Below are 23,865 nucleotides of genomic sequence, written 5' to 3' on the forward strand. Positions count from 1 at the left end.
TATATAATTTGGACACCCAGATGCATTTCCCTATGTGCCCAGGTACTGTGTACAGGATATGTTTTGGTTATAAGATTAACCCAAAGGTGAAATGTGTATATGTCACAGCAGCATAAGAAACCTACCAGGTACAAGTAGCCTCAACTTAAATACCTTGTTACCACATAATTTTAAGTGACTAGCTCCCTTTTCTTCATGTGGCCTTAGTCCACAGGTTGTAAGTCACATAATAACCAAGGCTGCCAGCCAAGGACAAAGCCTAGAGGACATTCTTTAAGTAATACTTAGCACATACCAAGCCCTGCAAAACCATCACCTATTTTTAGAGTTGATATTTCAAAATGTTTGAATAAGGGGAAAATCTTTAACCTAGGTGAGGTATTAAGACCAACTGCTGACCCTTTCCCTCAAGGCCACAATTTAGCCTTTGTTAACACATCCTTGCCACATAAATCCTGGGTATGACAAAAATTTCTATAATAGAAATTATATGTGTGTGCATGCATACGCACATATATAATTTTGTTACATTATTTTTTAAAAACTTAAAATTTACTAAGACACCAATAAGTAGCATGATAAGAATCATCTGATAACATGTGGAAACATTAAATACATGAAACAAAGCAAAACAAAGCAAAAAAGTTAATCATAATTTCACATTATTATTATTGCCACAAGCTACAGGGATTTACCATTCTTCTTTTCCTTCCTCAACCTAGTCTCCCTCTATTCTACCTTTTGAGATTATTCTTGGAAAAAAATCAGTTATTTTTATTTTCATAATTCTTTCAAAAAAGAGAGAAAAAGTATAACCAGGAAGTATAAGCAATATGAGAAAGTTATGAGGATTTCATAATCCTTCAAATTTCTTGCAACAATTTTTACTAGTTCAGGGATCACATCTCTTATCAACTCTGTCCCCACTCCTGAGTCTCCTCAAAGAATTCTTGATAATACCTCACTAATGACTCATAATATGCTTTTCACACTAAATAAGGAATTGGCCCCAGAATCTCACTAAACTTAGTGGTCCCATCATGGATTTTCTTCTCCACGCTGCTTCTATTCCAGAGTTCAAATCCCTGCTTTGTATTCTGATTCTTTCTTCCAAGCAAGCACGTTTATAAGTATTTCCAGCTGAAATACATTTTATTTAATTATTTATTCATTATAGGTATGCATGCATGGAAATTATAGGTCATTAATGAAGTGATGAAATAATGAGAAGACTTCGTTCAGATGTATCATCTTCTTGTGGATGGATTTCTTCAATGATGTGAGTCTTTAGGGTACCATTCTTGAGTCCCTACTGAGTCCTTTGGGATCCAATTATTTGGGTCCGTAGGGTCACATTCTGTCACGCAGCAACGAGTTGTAGGTCTTGAACAGTATGAAATCCTAAATTCACTATCATCACATAGATTTTTACAGCGACCTCCAATCGCTGTACATGCCTTCCACCTACTAAAGGTGATATGGTGCCCTTCACTTCTGGCTGAAAGAAGGCAAGAATAGCTGGAATTAGTAATCTAGGTGGGAACTCCCAAGATTTAAAAGAAGACACGGAAGTAATCACAGACAACAGAGGAGAAATAAAGGAAATGGATATTTGCTTTAATTTTTTTGTCCATATCAGAGAAAATCAAGGAAACCAACAAGTATACAGTTCCTAAACTGTAGAGGTTTAGGACCTGTACCTAAACCTCTATACCTGTTTAGGTATAGAGGTTTAGGAACCTCTATACCTGTAGAGGTTCCATTCCTATGCATTTTAAATAATTTTGTAGTGACTCAATAAGGGATTTCTGAAGGGCTTGCAATGTATTAATCTTCCTCTGTCTGTCTTGCACATTGACTAGAACCATTGGATATGAGTGGGACGATCTCCATCCTCTCATTTATTATTCATTCTTAGTACTGTTCTGTGGTAAATGTTCTCTTCCTTTTTAAGATTCCATTGTTCTTTTTAACCTGACTAGAGCAGTTCTAAAATATTGAAAGATACAATTTTATTTTCCTTAAATATCTCATCTCCTCTTGGATTTGCACCCTAGAGCCAAGCACAAGAGAAGTTTTGCTAAAAAAGTAGACACTTTGGGGTGATTAGAATAAGGAAATAGTAAATAACCACAAGCTGTGGACATAGTGAACATTTCAGCAAGGCTCATAATTTTCTAGTTCTACTTCGCCATTTTTCTCTTTCATCCTGAAGTTTCCAATGCTATAGAAAATTTTTTAAAATGTCTCTAATCTCACTTTACACCACAATTTCTTCGACTTTATAACTTCCACAAGTATAAGGAATGATGTATGTATCTAGATAGAAGGTCTCTCTGTCACTAACAGAAGTTCTGATCTGTAGTTGCAGATATTCATTTATTCTCTGTATCTCCACAGATACATGGCACATATCACTGGAGAGCCAGGTTTTGAATCTATATAATAATTTTTAAATTAATTTAAAAGTTTAATAAAAATTCTGGAGGAGACTGTCTTAGGAAGTACATATCTACCATTACTCGACTAATATAAGCATGCATTGCTGGACATATTTCAGAAGGTGGATAAAAATGAGCAAGTCCTTATCACTGATGTCTGTAAGTATGCTTTCATCTCAAAAACCTTTTTATTCTGTAATTAACCATTTTCGTGTCCATCTTTTTAAATAAAATACATATATATCATTTTATATAAAGTAGTAATATTACCCACAAATTTTGCAGCAAGAATTCAAAATAACTGAGGATTTTGAAACCACACTATCAGAGGACATTCCTTTTAACATACTCTGGATTTGCAGTGATGTGTACTCAGTCATCTAGGAGCCAGCACTTTACGCAGTTATCTTCACTAATAATTGTATTTTATTTGCAAATAGTAATAGTAATATGAATAATGGTAATAATAATATTTCAAGCCCATATTTACCCTGAGATATGAAAGGTACATTTCATAATTGGATTAACCTCAGCATAGTTCTGTTCACAAAGCAACATATCACAAGGGGTATTTCCTTCTGAGAGAAGGAACACAAAATATAAATGCAGAGCCTAATGTAGCACTGTAAATGAAATAGCCATGAGATTACTACCTACATCAAGAAACAAGATATTACTAGAAGCTTCACACCCTCACGCCACATCATAACCCCCTCCCTCTTCCCTAAGAGTAATCATTGTCTTGAATTAAACACTAACTTTCTTACTTTGCTTTATATTAATATTTCTATACCTCAATTATGCATTTTTATGCCTGCTTTTGAACATGTATACACATAAAAATATGTATAAATCTAGATATACACATACAAATAAATGTGTACATATGTGTATACAATCAGGTGTCACTTAGGGACAGGGATATGTTTTGAGAAATGTGCCATTAGGTGATTCTGTCCTTGTGCGAACACCATAAACTGTACTTACACAAATCTAGATGGTACAGCCTATCACATACCTAGGCTGTAAGGTATAGCCTATTAATCCTGATCTACAAAATGGCACCTGTTACTGGACTGAATACTTTAGGCAACTGTAACATAATGGTAAGTATTTTTGTATCTAAACATAGACTGAAACACTGTTTTGCAGCACATGACTGTTTATACTGATAGTCCCCGAATTACAATAATTTGACTCAATTTTTCATCTTCAGAATGGTGCAAAAAAGACATACGTTCAGTGGATACAATACTATAAGTAGTCATACAACAATTCTGTTTTATGCTTTTAGTACATTATCAAACACATTCCATGATATATTCAATAATTTATTATAAAACACTGTTTATGTTAGATGATTTTGCCCAATTGTAGGCTAATGTAAGTATTCTGAGCATGTTTAAGCTAGGGTAAACTAAGCTCTGATGTTCTGCCTGTTAGGGTGTATTAAATCCACTTTCAACTGATGATATTTTCAACTCAAAATGTCTTTATCAAGACATAATTCCATCATAAATTGGGGAGCACTGTGTGTGTGTGTGTGTGTGTGTGTATCTTAGAGAGAATCATACAGTTTGTTTCTGGATTTTTAAATTGATATTCATATAATTGAACTTTGTGGTTGGATGTAGTTTGCAGTACTGATTTTCATTAACACATAGCATTCACTTTATTTATGTAATAAACTTTAGATGATCATATAGGTTATTTGCTACAGGGAGAATTTGGCTGCTCTTAACATTCTTGTACTGTTTCTTGAGGCATATTTAATAATCTTCTGTTGGATAGATTTCAAATTTTGAATGTTCTGTTGAATGTATGGTGGTAGTTTATCATGGTTTAAATTAGCATTTTCTTGATTGCAAGTGAGGATGAGCACTTTAAAGAGGTTGTTTATTCACTCTTTCAAGTGGCTTAGGTCTTTTTTTCACATTTCTGCTGAATTACCTAGCATTTTCTTATTTATTTATTAGAATTTTAAAATATATTCTAGATTTAAGCCCTTTGCCAGTTATATATGTAGCAATGTTTGTATTCTACTCTATGACTCTACTAAGCTGATATACAAGAACTGAAGGAAATTTTGCCATTGAAATGATTGGTAAAGTGGTGTAATGGACAAGAGGGAAGAACCTTTAAATGCTATGGGTCCTAAAACATAGGTTTGGAATAAAGGTGAGCCTAGGGTTACATGAGCTGGCCAGGTACTGAGTGAACCTAGAGCGTGTATCCACCGAGGCTGGCCTCGGGGCTGAGTCCACAGGTCCTTACCTGATGACTATGGCTGTGGAGCTCACCTTGTTCTTGGACAAGCCTGAAACCTGGGGGTCAGCTTGGTGTTGGGGGGATCCAGAGCCCAGGAACACTGGTGCCAGCCTAGCTCTAGAGAAACTCTGGAAACCGAGTGTGATTATTGGGCCTAGCCTGAGTCTGTGGGGCTTGAACTAGCACTAGGGCTGCTGGGCAGGCCTGGAGGGGCAGTGAGCTGAGACTTGATGGGCTGGCTTAGAGCCAGAGGCTGTCAGATCCGGCCTGGTGCCAGAGCAGACTTGGAAGCTCAGTCTTCAGGTACTGGTCTGAAGTCTGAGGCCATGCGGGCCTGCTCGGTGCTGCGTTCTACTTAGAAAGGGCATCCAGTGTTGGGTCCAAGGCTAAGTTCTACGGTCATTTCCCTCTCTTTCCTTCACAGGGAGGGTATCTGTCTCCAGGCTGTGTTATCTAGGCTTGGGAGAGAGGTCCGTGAGCAATGTGACACTGTCTTTCCTACCCTCTTTAATGTGTCTTTTCTTATTTCTGTAATCTACCCAAGTGCTGTAATCTGTCACCTGGTTTCCTTAGCTCTTGTGAAGGCATTTTCGTGCATGGATAATTGTTCAAATTAATGATTCTGTGAAGGAAGGAGCACTGAAAAATCCCATTCCAACATCATGCCGACATCCAGTAAAACTTAGTCAAAAATAATTCTTTTAAAACTAAGTTCCCAGTCCCTTATGTAGACTTTTGTTGGTCAATTGCCTTTTTGAGTTACCTTAATTAAACCATGCTTTAAAATAAACAGAACACCTTCATCATTCTTTTCATATAATAATATACTTTTTATATCAAAAAATATCAGTATTTTGAACAGTGGTGATTGATAAAAATAGTTTTGCCTTGGCCGGGCGTGGTGGCTCACACCTGTAATCCCAGCATTTTGGGAGGCCGAGGCGGGTAGATCAGCTGAGGTCAGAAGTTCGTGACCAGCCTAGCCAACATGATGAAACCCTGTCTCTACTAAAAATACAAAAAATTAGCCGGGCGTGGTGGCAGGAGCCTGTAATCCCAGCTACTCCGGAGGCTGAGGCAGGAGAATTGCTTGAACCCGGGAGACGGAGGTTGCAGTGAGCCAAGATAGCATCATTGCACTCCAGCCTGGGCAACAAGAGTGAAACTCCGTCTCAAAAAAAAAAAAAAAAAAAAAAATTGCCAGCTGTTGGGTAGGAGGGAAACTGAGACAACAGTATAACTCCTAAGCACAATTGCATTAAAACATTTTAAAAAGTAATAATGTTGCTGAAAACAATGGTTAGAAAACCTTTCTTCATGGAAATGATAAAAGGGCATTTGTCTAGCCAGCATTTTATCAAAAAAATCAGCCTCTATAACCTTAACATAAGATTTCTTTCTTGTTTTAAACATGAAATTCAGTCTTCATAAAGCTATGAGGTGAAAGACAAGAACATATAAGTAAACAGGGACTGAGGTAGAGAATATACTCAGAATGTTTACTTCATTTCAGTCGAAAAGTATTGATTAAAATGTGCAAGACACAATTCTACTTATTTTATTTTACCTGTGCTGATTTTCTCTGTCCCATGTCGGGCCTTTTCAAATATTGTGGAAGACGTATTTGTCTTTGAGTACATTTTTTCAAGCTTCAGTCTACATATGGTTGTCAATAATTTCATAGGTGTGCTAAGAGGTTGGTAAGAGCTCACTGTAAAGTGAAAAAATTACTTTAAAAGTAGAAGGAAAAATATTTTCAGAAATAAGGACACAAATGTAGTTGCCTCTATTTAATGGTCCTATATATTATAAAAGGTTTTACAAAATGATAAACATATAGTACACATGTTTAAAAATCCAGTTAAATGAATAAATGACTTGGCTATTAATAAGTTCACCTTGCATGGCTATTGTTAGGAAAAATAAATTAATACAGGCAAAAGGCAGAACAAATGCTAACTATTAAAATCATTATTACGAAGAAAACCTATCAGTGTTTATTGAAATCTGCATAATTCTTTGTATCTAAGAAAAGTTCTAAATATAGAAGGAATTCTAATGAGCACGCTTTAATTAATTTTTATAAAGAAGAAAAATTATTATCTGATTTAAATTAACTCCCTTGTTGGTTTACATTATTAATTGAAGTTCACCTCCTTGTCCCCTTTTGGTGAGAAATTATTAGCTAAAAAGGTATTTATGTTTAAATGTTAGGGCAGAATAGCAGTAAAAAAATGAGTTACTACAGATTTATTTTAAGGTTACCTCCTCTGATCTCAATACTGACAGATATCTTGATAATCAGAGAAAGCAGCAAGATAAAGAAAAAGGAGAATTTAACTGGAAGTGAGCAGTAGACAAGTGCAGCTTGTCTCAATTGTTAATAAAATACAATCTGAAACTTTTAGCAAGACATTTTATCTGATTAACCTCTGCTATAAATATCACTGTGGGGATCAATGATTTCCAAGCATAATTCATAACTTTCCCAGTTTTTTCTAATCTATTAATAGATCAAATTCAGTTAAATTTGAGTGTTGAATAAATACATATTTCATGGATCTGTGAAATCAATGTAGCATTATTTTCTTCTAATCATTTACATATATGCATATATATGAATGTATATTTTCATGTAATTAAGGTGAATTACAGCCTTTTCTAGGATGCTGTGCTTGAAAAATTATTCAAATATTTTTACCTGAGAACTGTGAATAAGTGTAATGTAACATGATGATGGTATTAATAAAATGATTTTATAATGTCAATTCTCCTTTAAATATCCCAGCTCCCCGACTTTAATGCTGGCCCCTTGACCCCTCTAGCAATAATATTCATATTACCTGGTGGAATAAGGACTCCAAAGAAAAGCAAAATACAGAAAAAGAGAAGGATCTTCATTGTAAATGATTTCTTGGTATAAAACAGTGTACAGATCATCTGTCTGACTCAGCTGTTGTTGAAACAAGAAAAAAAAAACCCTTACATTTAAAGAATTCTTCTGCATAGTTTTGACTACTGAAGCTTATTAAGAGTGAGAACGTTTCTATGCTTGGTGAATAGTGCCATATTCAAAGAGATAGTGACTAGAAAAAGCTGCATTGTCACACAAAAGTTACATCTGCTGATTTCTCTTGCAGTCAGTTTCTTTAAGAAACTTTAACAGTTACAAGAATATGGGTATAAATTGCTAAGTGACCAAGATCCGAAATAGTCCTGCAGCAATTCACTTGATACCCCAGGAGTACTAGTTTTATATAATTCCATTCACTATTTTAATGGCCCCAGTATTAACAATGAATCTCAATGTAATAAGAAATCCAAACCATAGAACTTTAGACTGAAATTATCATATAGAATATTTAATTTTACATATAAAAATGTTGAGATCCAGATTTGTCAGGTAATTTTATAATCCATACCTTCTTTACTTAAATTATATATGAACATAAATCATGACAGTATTCTGGTGTTTATGGATATTATCCTATCGAGCTTAGCTGTACCGCAAAGAAAGGTCTGTCCCCTCAAGTAGGATTTGTGAATGTCAATGCAAAAACTTTCAATGTTATAAACCTAGAATGCATTTCTCTGTTTGTTTGTTGTTATTTTCTATGTAGTGAGAAGTTATTTCTGAGTTAATTTGTAAGTTTTCCAAAGTCGACTATAGCAGATATATGATAAAGAGTTGATATTGTTCCCCAGACCCCATAAGGAATAATGATCCATTGAATCTCTCTTACTATACTCATAGAGAGCACTAAGAATCTGGGTGTAAAGAAGCCCCAGTTAATATTAGTCATCCTTATTTTACATTTATGAGAATGTTATTTACAAAGGTGTTGCAACTGAAACATGTACACATAATCAGAATTGTGGCAAGGCTTCCTGGGCAAAGTGATAAAGAGATATGATCAATAATTTTTCCCTTCTACAACCAAATTCTTCACTGATAAAATATGAATTAAAAGTAAAGGACTTGACTAGGTGCAGTGACTCATGCCTGTAGTCTCAGCACTTTTGGGGGCCGAGACAGACAGAACGCTTGAGCTCCAGAGTTCAAGACCAGTCTGGGCAACACGGTGAAACCCCATCTCTACAAAAATACAAAAATTAGCCAGGAGTGGTGACACACGCCTGTAGTCTCAGCTACACTGGGATGCTGTGGTGGGCAGATCTCCTGAGCCCTAGGAGGTCAAGGCTGCAGTGAGCCATGATCATGCCGCTGTACTCCAGCCTGGGTGACAGAGTGAGACACTGTCTCAAAAAAAAAAAAAAAAAAAAAAAGGCTAAGAATTTATACTAAAAGCTAAGGACTTACTGGGGTTCACTGAATAGAGGATTTAACTATCATTTGACATAGTATAAGATTATTTAAACCCATCCCTATGTAAGATTAATTGAACAGATATTAATCAAACACCTACCATGTGTCTGTTACTTTTCTAGTTGCTGTGGTACAGCTGTGAAAAAGATAAGGCATTTGATTGTTGTAGATGAGAAAAAGTTCTAATTGGGCACTGAAACCAAAACCCAAATTTCATTAGAAATAATTTATATATTATTATGCTTTCTGTGTTATCAGAACTTCTGTGAATAAACACAAAGAAAGAAGAGGAAAGAAGATAAATGTCTCATTGATTTTTAATTTTAGCTCTTTCCAAAGACATGACAAGGGTGCTATATTGCTGCCTTACTGCAAGGACTAAAGTCATTTAGAAATTTTATTTTGAATACTTATTTGTTAAATCCAGAGAGTGAAAAATCAAATAGCAACATGACAGTATTACAGGTGATTCACTTAGGGGACTTTGTGACCCAGGTCTAATCCCATGGAGAATGTGGAAACTGCTCCTTTTTTTGAACAGGTAAACATCGATCCTGTATTATAAATGTCCAACATATTAAACACATTCTACAGGATCTACACCACAAAACAGAAACAGAGTATGCCTTTCAACATTTGGTATTTGGACGTAAGAATGCATACAATTTAAATTGCCTTTTTTGAATATATTAAGAATTTTAAATCACAAACAATAGAATTATGCAGGAATACTTGGATTCACTGATCTCATGGCCACCTCCTAGTCGCTGTAGATGTTTAGAAAACAGATAAATAAAACATTTTCACTGCCTTAAGAAACTCAAATTATTTTCGAAAAGACATGCAAATAAATATATGACAAATGAATAAAATAAATGCTATGAATGTTTTATGACAATAGTTCTCATGTGTTTTCTGAGTATAGTATTTTTTTTAACTGAAGCACAGATAAATCTCAATACATTTGAAACTTGCATATTATAAGGTTTCTGGACCAAAATTTTGTTGATCTAATAAGAAACTTTGTCCTGAGGAAACTAAAGCTAACACTAGTATGCTGAAGAAAATATTTTATCCTTTTTTATTTTCCCTTTACACTCTAATTCTACATTTAGTTACACAATTAGTGAGTGACTTGGGTTCTACAAAATTTAGGTTTATCAAAAACCTCATCACCCTGGATAATAAAGACACACAAATTATACTTACCCTCTGCTGGTCAAGGAATAAGAAGAGTAACTCCCATTGGACCACTCAGGGTGATTCTGCATGAACAAAATGTCCCCAGTTAAGTTGTTAAGCTGTTTTTTGTTCCTAATAAATTGTTATTTTTCACTGCCTAAGAAAAAAACTTTCAATTTTCCTAAATATTTTAGAGGAAAATATATAGAGAAGTTGAGTGCATTTATGCTTATGCTCATATTTAAATGTCTTCTTTGTTAACTACATAGCCATTTTGCTTCCTTGTCATTTATCACCTAAATATCGGTAAGATAACTCTGCTTGAAAAGATATATCTAGACAATCATCAAATATCCCTTTTCATTTTTAACCTAATTTTAGTGATCACTGTGAAGAGCATCAGCTCCATAGAATATAAATTCATGAGTCACCAAGTCCTCTTTTCTCTCTGTTTGTTTTGCTCATTCATTGACTGTAACCAGGACTGGAGAGAATTTTAGTAAACCTATATGTTAATTAAACCTCAACAAGCAGATAGCAATGACATCCCTGCCATCTGTATAGCTTAATTTGTATGTATATATTAAATATAAATTGGTTGCTGTGCAGGCTCATAATTAAGAGATTGATCAAATCTGTTACCCCATTTTCTAACTTTATGTTAATGAATATATAGCACCTTTATCACTGCAAAGGCATTCACTTTTAGAGACTAATTTTTAAAAAGAACATTTAATTTTGTTTTTTTTTGTGACGTAAGCTTTAATATTTTCATGAGAAATAAGAATAAAACTAAAAATATTCTTTTGGGATAGAGTATTTGAATTCAATAACTATAAAACAGAGAAAAAAAGAAAAAATTTTCACTGTAAATAATTTATTTATCAGGTGTAAAGAACCCTCTGATGATTTTTTTGGTTCAGGTGTTGTTTAAGTAAGGAAACAAAAGAATCCCCTCATTTATAGAATTTCCTTAGTAGTCTAGATATTGAGTCTATATTGGGATGAATAATGCCAAATTCAAAGAACTGATGGTCAGAAAAGAAAAAATTCATGGTGAGAAAAGAAAAAAATGCATTGTCACACAAAATATATCATCTATATTTTATAAACTCAATGAAATCTTCTTGAAGAGAAACTTTACAGTTACAAGGATGTATGTTTAAATTCTTAAAACCTCAGTTTTAAAATTATGCTATAACAATTTGATCCTTGAGATTTTTTCAAATAAACCTCTCAATGCTGAATCTTGATGTGCAGAGATATCTGAGCCATAACAAATTAATTTGAAATATCGTAAAGAATACTAAGGTTTATAGATGAAGACATTGAAACTCAAAGAGGTTAGGTTATATATTATGTATTATTTATAATTTATTAAAAATAGACTCACCAATAGTTATAACTCTGCCTAGCTAACCTTAGACTATTTTGATAAAAGTTCCTAAAGTAGGACTTATCACAATTCAGAAATATTTCACTTTTTTAAAACTAGAATCCATGAATTTGATTTTTTTCCTAAATTACTGTTATTTCTAATTTAGTGTGTAAAATTTGCATAAGCTATTGCATATTTATCTTTATTCCTCAGATGCTGGTTGTGAAAACAGAAATTGATTAGTTCTTTTTCGCAACACTTCAAGCGTGCCTGGAAAGTATGGAAAAGTAAGATCTTAACTCATGTTTATATGCAGAGTAAGATTATTAATCACACAATCATAATAATTTTAGAATGTATAAAGATTCCAGGCAGATCCCATCATAACTAGAGTGATTAAGTAATTATCTAGGAATTGCTTCCCTTCTAAATATTTTTTCCCTGTATAATCTAAGATGAAAATTATACTATTATACTACTTAAATTGAGTGCCAAGAGCTTGATTATGACATGTGCCCTTGCTGGGAAGAAAGGAATGAGAATTTTCTCATCAGTTGACATGAGGAAGACCATTTCAGCCAGTCTCTAAGTAAAATTAATGTACCTGGGCCTGTTCGTGGTTCACAGCAATCAACAGAGAAAATTGAATTTTGTTATGAATAAGAATGATTATCAATTTGGATCACCAGGCCCACAGGTAAATTCATTAAAATGTACTTGGCCACCAGAACTCCTATGGACAAGAAGAGCAGAAATGAAAACAAATTCATTGATTTTTTTTCTCCTATTCCTTTCAAAGATATAAAAAAAAGAGATTATTCATTTACTGAGAGGGCTGCAGCCATTGGAATATTTGCTTCGAACCAACATTTTCGAAACTGGAAAAGGGAAAATGGCAAAAACAAAACAAAACAAAACAAAAACAAACAAACAAACAAAAAACATGGTAGTGCTGATTCACTATGATGATTTTTGAACTAGGCCTAAATTCATAAAATACTTGGAAATTATTTTCCAAACTGAACGTGATTATAAAACTAGGACTATAATTAAATTTGAGGTTGTGATTTTTAACTCTGCAATAATGAGCCTTTTCTTTTTTCTCAAGATAATAAACACAATCTTTAATTTACATTTTAATGCATAAATGGTAATTATTGTAAAATTATGATTTTTCTATCATTTTTTGAAAGTATGAATTAGAGACTTTGCTTTAGAAATGTTATTTTATCTACTATCCACAACAACTTTATAAGATGGATATTGTTTTCTCCCTCTTACAGAGAGTAAATGACTTCCCAAGATCATATAGCAATTAAAAATCTAGAATTCTTACCCTGTTATAAGTAACCTTAAGTATATAATCATAGTCACTAAAGTTTCCTCAAGTCTTATTATTTCCTTTTTTTCTCTTTTCTCATCTATAAGATATGGAATTGGAAACTTTTAGCAATTTTCAAACTTTGTAACTTATGGATTTTTTTGTAATAAAATTGATTATAAAAATTAAGCTGCAAGAGAAGAAGTTGTAGGTCTCTAAATCCCCTTATCCCTCTAGTAAACTGAAAACAATTAAGTATAATTTTGGATCCTATGGAAAACTCATTTTGAGAACTATTATACTAGTGTCTTTTGGGGGGCCTATCCATACCCATCCTACAAGTTCTCCCGACATATCTCATTTAAAACCTGTTTTCATCAAAGAAACTTGTAAATCTAGTGAAGAATTTTATAAATACCACAGGTTGCTGGGGAGAAATTAGAGATTAAAGGTCATTTCTATTCTAGTAACTTACTACACAGATCAGAGACTATATAGACTCCTTATTTGAGGACATTACTAAGGTCACCTCAGAGACAAAAAAGCATATCTTATTTGCACTTGACCTAGCAGAGAGAAAGGTCATGTTTTCCTGCATAAAGACTCTTGATCCAGATAGCTTTAGCATTTCTTCTCATCTTGACTAAACTTTATAGAAGTTTCTTTTTGACTCTAGGCCCCCAACTTCCTTTTTCTTAGATCATTTTCTTTTAAAATGTATAATTACAAATTTTCTCTCTACCTCTTTGAGATATAAATCTTTTCCCAGGCAACTGTCAGTTTTGCAACCCAAGAACGTCTTTCTCAAGGACATTCTCCAGGAATAGATGATAGCCAGAGTTTGCCAGCCTTTGAAGTCCAACAGCATGAAAAAGTGGAAAAATAAATATGACCCAGATTTTGTGATTTAAATAGAGAAGATAATATTTTCGAGGAAATAGACAATAAAGAATAAGATGTATGTATAAGGTGGTAGCAAGTACAAATTTCAGATGAAATGAAGATACTTGTCACTTCATGTAACTTCACAAAATCTGCAAATGCAGGAAAAGGAACTTTCCTTAGGAAGAGGCTGGGATAGTTATGATGTCATTTGGAGAAAAGAAAAAGATATTGCAATAGTAAGGTAATTCAGAGAAAAGGAAACCAAATGAGAATTAAGTTCAAAGTGAGAGAAACCTTGCCTAGAATTGATGCAGCAGAAAGAGGTATAATTTAAGCAACATTGAATTAATAATGTTTTCTTGTGATCCCCAAACTGGAAACTGCTCACACAGAGTATAAGGTGAAATTTGTAAGGTTGAGGACCCAAGAACATCCTGTAAGATCAAGAACAGATGATGAAATTAATTAAAGATGGTAGTTCTTGCTGAACAGAACCTAACAGTTCAACCCAACAGCGTGTTCTATTTCAATAAGTTGAAATAGAACAATTTATTCTGAAACAGAATAAATTGTTCATTAAAATGCTGCACTCCCTTTGATCCAAATCTATGCTCCACTGATATTCTAAGTAGTGTTAGTCATTAGATTAGTGATGAAATTTTATTACATAATGGAAATGATGAAAGCTTTGTCTTTCCATGAGACAAAAAGTTTAAAAAAAGTCAAAGCAACTAGTTCACAAGGGAACAGAGGAAAATAGAAAATGTGAAAATTGACTTGAAAAGGTCATGAAACATTTTCCTACTTACAGATTCCACTATTTATGTAAGGAGTGAAAGGAATTTGGTTCTAGAGTAAGGTAGGGAACATTGTTGAAGGTTTTTGTGTGTAGCCAAGATTTATCTGAGAACCTACTTTGCTCTCCTCAGTCACCACTGCAACTCCTCTTAGCTCACAGTCACAAACACATGTGGGAGTGAAACTGTTCACCAGTATGAAGCCCCAGAATGTCAAGGTAGAAGCAGAAGAACCATAGCAAAGGTCAATGGTTTTCTCTTTCACTATATCACTACGGCTTGAGAAGTGGTTTCTTCTTCATCCTTGTAAAAAGATGTGCAACAAAGTCCTTTCTCTTTTCACCTAATATAGACTGCACTCAGGAGTTTAATGAAAAGCCTTGATGACAATTATACTTTTCTTAGTTATACCACATTAAATGTTCACAAATTTACTCAATAATTGTGGCCCCCAGAACACAATCTGTTAAAAAATGTAGTAATCTTTTATACATCTCGATGTTCTCATTGAAAGAGGGAAAGTTGGCTAGAAAGAGTTCTAATGTCTCTTCTATGCTCAAAACCTTTCTAAGATTTTTTTTAAAAGGCTTTATTGAACACCGATTTGCTCAGTATTATACTAGACACTTTTTTTGGTCTATTTATTTTTCACCATAACCTTACTGGATGGTTAATGCTATATTTATTTTAAAGAAGGGATAATTTAGATTCAGATAGGTCATATTACTTGATAGTAAATGTTATAATACAGCAACCAAAACATGTATAATGTCTCAAACATGAAATGTTTCTTTATTGCTCACATAATGTCAAAATGGGTACCACTGATCTGTATGAATCTCTCCTTCAAGCATTTATTCAGGGACCCAGATGTTGTTCCATCTTAGCATTCTGTCGTCTTCAACATGTGGTTTTCAATGTCACTGAAGAAAGGGGAAGCAAAACAGAATCTTGCATCGAAGTATTTTATGAACCGCGTCTGAAAATGGTGCACATCATTTCTACCAGAATTTATTTTATTCACCAGTGTGAACTGGCCTCGGTTATATGGGCACTCTTAACTATAAGGTAGGCTGGAAAATGTAGTCTAGTTTCTATACTCTGTGCTCTCAGGAGAAAGAGAAAAAAATGCATCATTAAATAGCTAGCTAGTCTGACGTACAATACCTTTTTTCTATTCAATAAATATCTATTTAAATTTTTGTCTCACATGTAGAACAACCTCCTTCCCTCCTCAAAGGATACAGTTAAAAACGCATTTCGATGAAACAACCATCTAAGGGTCCAGGATCTTCTGGTTTTGTGCAGTTCTTTCTCTCATGTCATGATGTGATGTATTAAAACATGTAATCTTTTAGGAGACATGTATAAGAATAATCATAACAATATTGCTTGTAGTAGCATATCACTGAAAACAAAAGTTCACAGACAAGGATGAATAAGTCATAGTCTTTCAAATAATGATAAATTCATGATGAGAATGAATTAACTCCAGCTACATCCAAAAATATAGATGAATCAGAGAAAGATAATGCCTGTGACTATATATAATTTTAGAAGTTTTTTGTAACAATATGAATACAATATTATTTTCTCAGAAACTGGTATTACTTCTCTCTAGAAAAAACATCCTATCTTAACTGATTACCTTCTCTGAAAAGTCCATTCTGAGTATAAACAGATTCTCTGAGCACAAATATGAATCGAGGTGTCTTCATAAGAAAGACGAAAAAATGTATTGCTCCCAGGAGCTGAGATATAAACAGCTAGAATATGAGTAGCAGTCTACATGTGCCACAATGCGAAACTACCCTATGACCACTAAGTATTAATTAAATTTACTATGTGTAAATAGTATTTAAATGCAAGTAGAAAATTTTGAGTAACCAGAGCAGGGAGTGAATTTTAAACCTCAGTTAAATGCAGAGATGCAGATGGGTGAGTACAAAGATAAAAAGAAGAATGGGATGCCAGTTGTAGAAGGGTTCTTGACTCTCACAAGACTATGGAGGCAGAGTTCAGGCTGATTTTCATCACATCATGGCTGGACAAGTAAATTCTGTAGAACTTGTGGGGCATGCTCATTGACACTTGAACACAGAGTACTTCGGAGGCAGTAGAGTAATTAATTATTTATAGGAATATTCGAGGATGATATTCGCCATATTTTACATGGATGGCACAGCCAGGCAGTGACCAGGCAGAATGAATTCTATCTCTGATGCTGAAGGAGTGTACTGGCGGTTCCCGATATGCCAAACATTACCCCTTTTGTTACCAGTTCCTAGGAAAGTCTGGACATTTCAGGAGAAGGATGATAATCCCATGGTGACAGTGAGCGTATCTGGAGAATTAGCACAGTGGTTATTTACCAACAACAATAAAAGTGTTTCAATATTTTAACAACTAAAATGGTTATATCTATGTGTACCAGTGGCATATAACCTCTAGGCATTTTGATAATAAAAGAAGTTACAGGTGAGAAGCTGAAAATAAAGAAGGGAAGAAAATAACTTTTATTCTGTTCCCTTGACAGTAACTCATATTCTCCTTGCTTGCAATTTACCATTGTAACTCCTGTGAATAAGTACAGTGTTTTCCACCTAAGGAAGGGGGAAATATGATATACAGAAGTATCTCATCCTGGCAAGAAGAGAGAGAAATCCAGTTCCTGCTAGTTTCCCCCCAAAATGTGGAAAAGCGACAAAAGGGGCAGTAGAAGAGAGATGCCTGTATCACAGATTTCCCTCCAGTCTCCAACATGATCAGAGAGAACATGGGCGAGATGGATTGATAAGATAGATGATCAATAGTTTGGAAATTTTACCCCCACTTCAATACTTAAGGAAGATATCCCACTCAGGATATCTTTATACCAACCCGGGGTCAACCATAAACAAAGGAAAATAAAACTGCCACATAGGCTAGTTAGGCAATGGGGAAGTAGACACAGCTTTCCCAGCCACTGCAGCTGCCATGCCAGTCTCAGCTGGGATGAGACCCAGAATTTTTCATATGCACTTGGGAATGTGGAGAGGGACATAGATGTTAGCTAATAGTCTGAATGTGATGCTGCCAGAAAAATGTGACCCTTATAGGAACAAATTGATCCTGAATTCACAGGCTGTCAGTGCCTGAGGTTAAAGAGATTTGCAGTTATATTTCCAAAGTTCTATAGTGCCAAGAAGACCTGAGATTGGTCCTAGGAAGTGGGAAGAACCACTCAGCTCCAAATGAGAAAAATAAACCACTAATATAATAGTCATAAAATTAAGACGCAAAGTCCAAAAGGGAAAATAGACCAGGTAGGTGCAGAACATCACTATGGAGACCAGAGGGACAAGAAGATGGTACTGTGAATCCCAGGGCCACTCCTTTTCTAGCATGTGGTCACATGAGCCCTCTTTCTCCATACAGACAGATACAATCTTTGTGTTGAGCAGAAGAAAGGAGTACCACTCTGAAAGACTAAGCATTTTCCTACTGAGATATTCTAACTTACTATCTAGGGCTGAGTTATCCAAAAGGATTGGTAGAGAATGGAGCTCCCCATTATTCAGTAGAATGATATTTTTAACATATGCTATATGAAATATAAAGAAAATATAATATATTTGTACATCTTAATGCAATGTGAACAAACGTGTGACTTTACAAGACTATAACAAAGGCATATCAGTGAACTGTCAAAGCTCAGAAATTTGTAAACCTTCTGAAAAGTGCCTTGTTATCAAAAACAGCGTAAAAATCTTTAAGCTTCCACATGTTAAAACCTACTATGATTATTATATTCAAAATATTGGTAACAAATTTCAAAAAATAAAATATGCTTCCTTGTCCAAGAATATAGGCATTATATAATTTATTTTATTTTAATATTATAATTAAAATATTTAATTGTTGTTAAAGTGAAAAATCTTAGCTAAAGAAAATACCATTTTCAACTGAAATTTCTGCAAAATAATTTCATATTATACTGTTTTATGAGAATTTACGATGCTTAAATAATTTATTTTTATTTCATATTCGATACTGTTTTTTCTTTCAGTGTTTTAAACTATGTTTTTTGTTGTTTCCAATAATTGCCATCATATTTTGGTTTCACCAATCTTCTCTCTTTTATCTTTAATGCTACTTTCTCTTTTCAGTATAACGCCATTTTCTTCAAAGTAAGGAAACGAGAAAAAGGTGTATTTAGTTACTATTCTAGGTAAGGAAGTACAAAAAAAAGAGGAAGGACTTTGAGATTCAAATAAAAAATCCTAGACCAAACTCTACATCTAATCTGTTGATGTTATGAAATGTCAAAGAACTTTAAAATAATTGAGAACAACACTTAATTAATATTCAAGGAGAAGCCCCAGATTCTAAACACAGTAGGGCTGAATCCTATCAGTTGCTGCATGGAACTACTTCTTATTTCCCATATTTAAAAAACTGCAAAGAAAGGCTTTTCCAAATGTTACTTATCATTGAAAACTTGACATTTTAATTTGCGAGACCCTGATCATATATTTTAAACACATTATATAGTTTTGTAAAGATATTAGAAATAAGGGGGGAAGACTTCTTGGATTGTTCATCTAAAGTCAAACACAGATGGAGTAAATAAACCTCTCTCTAACATCTTTGACTCAAAGAAATCCATTCACTGACAAATGAGTTATTTTCCCTTATTAATAGGGGTAGTATGCTAATAATGGCTTATGAACTAAAATCAATCTGATCAAGACAAGTTTGAATATCTAGAGACTCATAATTGTTACATGAAATGAGAGTAAAGCTGTATATGCCCTTCCTTTGTCAGAAAGGTCAAGTGTCTCAGAGCATTTAATTTAAAAAGAAAAAAATTCCACAAAACACAACAACACTATTTCACCAGTGGAAATGGCTCTGGAGTCTTCCATCAACTTCAAGAGTTAGTTTCAAAATGTTGTCTGCTTTCATTCAGTCAGCTACCAGCATGGAGCAGACCACCTGCTGTGAAATAAGCGGGTAGCGACCAACAGTTATTATAGCAGTAGCCATAAGTTTATTGCTTATTGGTACTAAACTTAAATCTTAGTAATTTTGAATTACTGAGTTAGCTTAGATTTATGGAGATGCACAATCATTTAGAATGGCATTCATTCCAGAAGTGTATATTATCTAAACCAATTTTCTTACAGTGATGCAATTGCAATACCATAGTTACGGTTGTATCAGCATTTCCATTATAAAGTCCTATTTTCAGGGTTTTATAATTTGACCATAAAAATTCTCTCCTTGTAGAAACTTGGCAAACAAGGTCTGAGACATATAACTGAGTTGTTGTGGGTTATTTTATTTTTTTACTGAAATTAAAAACGCACATACATGTTTGATCTGTTCAGCCATTTTACACTTTAACTCTACAAACAACAACAAAAAATACACCAACTATATGCAGACATATGAAAATTATTGGGGAAAATAACAATTAACCAAATCACTAAGTTGGTGGAGATGATCAGTTTTTATTAGTTACACATTAAGTTCCTGTGAGAGTGAAAAAAACAATTGTTTAGAAGTAGGTTTGGCAGTGCACGTGAAAGTCTCACCCATGTTAATAGCAAACCAATGACTGAGGCAAGTCCTTAAATTTCAAGTCTCAAGTTTCTCATCTGTGAGGTAGAGATAATTACACATTCTCATATAAAGTTATAAGAATCCTGTAAGCAGCAATAACGAGTTTGAAAATTTTAAAGTGCTCTGTAATCATGCAATTTTTTTTAATTTATAAGGTTTTCTTCCAAATGTATAAATCTTATTGTCCACACTGCTTATTTAGATTTGTTACACATTCATAGCTCTTCCCAAATATAAACTCCTGAAGTAGAGTTTCTCAATCTTTGTTCTCAATGTGGTACACAAATATATGTTGAATCCATAACTAATTTATATTTTCTTTCAAAATTAAAAGTGTTTGCCTGACTTTATTTTGCTATCAGCATTTCCAGTTGGAATTAGTCTACTCTAAAAACATGACAGTCGCCCTCTTATGGTGGACAGAGAGTGTGCACATTGAGTGCCAAGGAAGGGCCAGAATCCTGCCTTTATGAACCAGATCCATAAGAATTTATCTAATTTATAGAGTACAGAAAAAAATCATAGGTCATGAAAAATATAAATTATTCAATGTAAGAGATGGAGGGCATTTCTCAGCATTGTACCATGGTAAGTGATGAAGAACACAAACTCCGGCAATAGACTGTTTAGGTTCAACCCTGCCTCTACTACCTGAAAGCTTTCTCTAAATTAAGAAGATACCTAACAACTCTACAACGCAATTTTCCAACTATGATATTGGGAATCATTGTAGCAATGGCTTCTGATAGTTATTGTAATAATTACATGAGACAATCCATGGATATTCTGGCTCATATTAGGTATTTAGAAAATGTTAGCTATCTTTATGCTGTTCTTTCTGTGGTCCCATATGAATATAGTATTCTTTCCAAAGTTGTTGTTAATGATAAGTAACCTCTTTAAAATTTTTCTTTGTTTCAATAAGCTTAAAGAAATCTATTTTTTTTTTTTTTGTTGGCTGCGTCTTGCATTAGTAAGGTACTAATACATGACAAAACTTACGTTCAAAAATTTATAATTAATCCTTTCACTTATGATATAAAAATAAAATAAAAAATCATGGGTCCTGGGTTAAGCACAATATAGAGAAAAAAATAAACCTAAAATTTATATGGAACTTCAAAAAACCCAGAATAGCCAAAGCTATCCTGAGCAAAAAGAAGAAAACTGGAGAAACCACATTACCTGACTTCTAATTATGCTACAAAGCTATGCCAAAATAGCATGGTACTGGCATAAAAACAGTCACATAGACCAGTGGAACAGAACGGAAAACCCCAAAATAAATGTATACATCTACAGTGAACTCATTTTCAACAAAGGTGTCAAGAACATACATTGGGGAAAGGATAGTGTCTTCAATAAATGGTGCTGGGAAAACTGGATATCTATATTCAGAAGGATGAGACTACAAGGCTATCTCTAACCATACACAAAAATCACATTAAAGTGGATTAAAGATTTAAATCTAAGGCCTCAACCTATGAAACTACTATGAGAACACATTAAAGAAACTCTCCAGTACGTTGGGCTGGTAAAATATTTGTTGAGTAATGCCCCCGAAGCACAGGCAACCAAAGCAAATATAGACAAATGGGATCACGTCAAGTTAAAAAGCTTCTGCACTGCAAAGGTAACAATCCAAAAAGTGAAGAGGCAACCCACAGAATGGGAGAAAATATTCTCAACTCTATAGGGAAAAAATCTAATAATTCAATTAAAAATGGGCAAAAGATCTGAAAAGACAGTTCTCAAGAGAAAACATACAAATTGGCAAACAGGTATATGAAAAGGTATTCAACATCACTGATCATCAGAGAAATGCAAATCAAAACTACAATGAGGTAACTTCTTACCTCAGTCAATATGGCTTATATGCAAAAGATAGATAGACAATTACAAATGCTAGAGAGGATGTGGAGAACAGGGAACCCTTGTACACTGTTGGTGGAAATGTAAATTATTACAACCACTATAGGGGACAGGTTGCAGAATCCTCAGAAGACTAAAAATAAAACTACTGTATGATCCAGCAATCCCACTGTTAGCCATCTAACCAAAAGAAAGGAAATCCTTATATTGAAGAGATATCTGTACTCCCATGTTTATTGTAGCACTATTCACAATAGCCAAGATGTGGAAGCAACCTAACTGTTTATCAACAGACGAATGGATAAATAAAATGTAGTACATGGACACGATGGAGTACTATTCAGCCATTAAAAAGAATGAGATTCTGTCATTTGCAACAACATTGCTGGAACTGGAGGAAATTACGTTAAGTGAAATAAGCCAGGCACAGAAAGACAAACTTCACATGTTCTCTCATTTATTTGTGGGAGCTAAAACAATTAAAACAATTGAACTCATGGATAACGGAGGGTAGAATAATGGTTACCAGAGGCCAGGAAAGAGAGTGAAGTCAGAAAGTGGGGACAGTTAATTGGTAGAAAAGTATAGTTAGATAGAATGAATAAGATCTTGTACTTGATAGCACAATAGGTGACTTCAGTCAACAACAATTTATTGTACATTTAAAAATAACTAAAAAAGTATAATTGGATTGTTTGTAACACAAAGAAAGAATAAATGCTTGAGGTGATGGATACCCCATCTATCCTGATGTGATTATTATGCATTGTATGCCTATATCAAAATATCCCATGTACCCCATAAATATATATACCAACTATGTACCACAATAGCCACAGTGAATTACTTGTAATTTTCTCAATAGCATTCTGAAATCTCTTATTTTTATGAATTCATACATACCTTTCTTTCATCTAGGATAGCTCTTCCCTCTGGGCATATTTCTGGGTATTATATGGCTGGATCAAGTATTTTAGGAAAGTATTTTACATTTGATTTATAACTTAAATATATGTGTGTGTGGACATATGCATGTGTACACACACATATATTACCTTATGTAATGTATATATGTTATGTATTGTATATACATCCTACAGTTTGTACTGTTTTACTCTTTTCAATCTTAAATTCAAGTTAAAATGTTAAATGGTCATATGGAATTACAGAATTATAAAAACTCAAGTTCTCTTTCCTCATCTTTAAAAGTATTGTGTTAATATTGTTTATTTTAATTGTTTGTTTATACACAGGAATATCTTGCACGTTGGGGTTGGAGACAGTGACTGCATTTGAAACAAGCTCAGATGATTTGGAACTGTTATAAACTTAAAGTGTTTATTGAAGGACAAGTTTTAAATTGGATGAGCAGAAGCTTAAATAAAATTTAAAACTCAACAGAATCTGTAGCAACTGCTTAGAAAGTAGATCAACAAAAGATTTTTTCAGTAGGGAAATTCCATCACTAACATTGTTTAGAATCATTGGCACATGGTGATAATAGCAAACAGGTTGAGCTTTGTTGTTTTTAAAATTGTTTTTAAACAATCTGCAGGCAATGCACCCTTTTATTGACTGCATTTTTTATAACCATCACCACCACTACATACTTGACATTCTACTCCACTGCCACTCAATCTTTCTCTCTTCCTGTTTAATCCCATTACCTAACTTTTAGATTATTTCTATTATATCTAACTTCTAGTTTTTCATATCACTACTACTTCTTATGGAATTTTTCCCTAAACTGAACTCCCTGAATAATACTGAAATAGATGCCTGATATT

The 23,865-nt window shown here is 33.8% G+C and overlaps 1 protein-coding gene and 1 long non-coding RNA gene across 2 annotated transcripts; one reads left to right on the forward strand and one right to left on the reverse strand.

Annotated features, from left to right (window-relative positions):
- Window positions 1–1,271: 1,271 nt before the first annotated feature.
- DEFB112 (defensin beta 112) lies at window positions 1,272–6,391 on the reverse strand. The gene is given in 2 exon segments (NM_001129761.1): window positions 1,272–1,498; window positions 6,277–6,391. Coding segments are annotated over 2 exon segments (342 nt in total).
- Window positions 6,392–11,807: 5,416 nt separating this feature from the next.
- On the forward strand, window positions 11,808–23,421 carry LOC107975289 (uncharacterized). Its single transcript, XR_001718707.2, has 3 exons — window positions 11,808–11,883; window positions 15,451–15,667; window positions 23,332–23,421. It is a non-coding gene; the product is annotated as an uncharacterized LOC107975289 (long non-coding RNA).
- The last annotated feature ends 444 nt before the right edge of the window (window positions 23,422–23,865 follow it).

The sequence above is a fragment of the Pan troglodytes genome, chromosome 5 (assembly GCF_028858775.2).
Source record: "Pan troglodytes isolate AG18354 chromosome 5, NHGRI_mPanTro3-v2.0_pri, whole genome shotgun sequence".
In the NCBI taxonomy this organism is placed as follows: Eukaryota; Metazoa; Chordata; class Mammalia; order Primates; family Hominidae; genus Pan; species Pan troglodytes.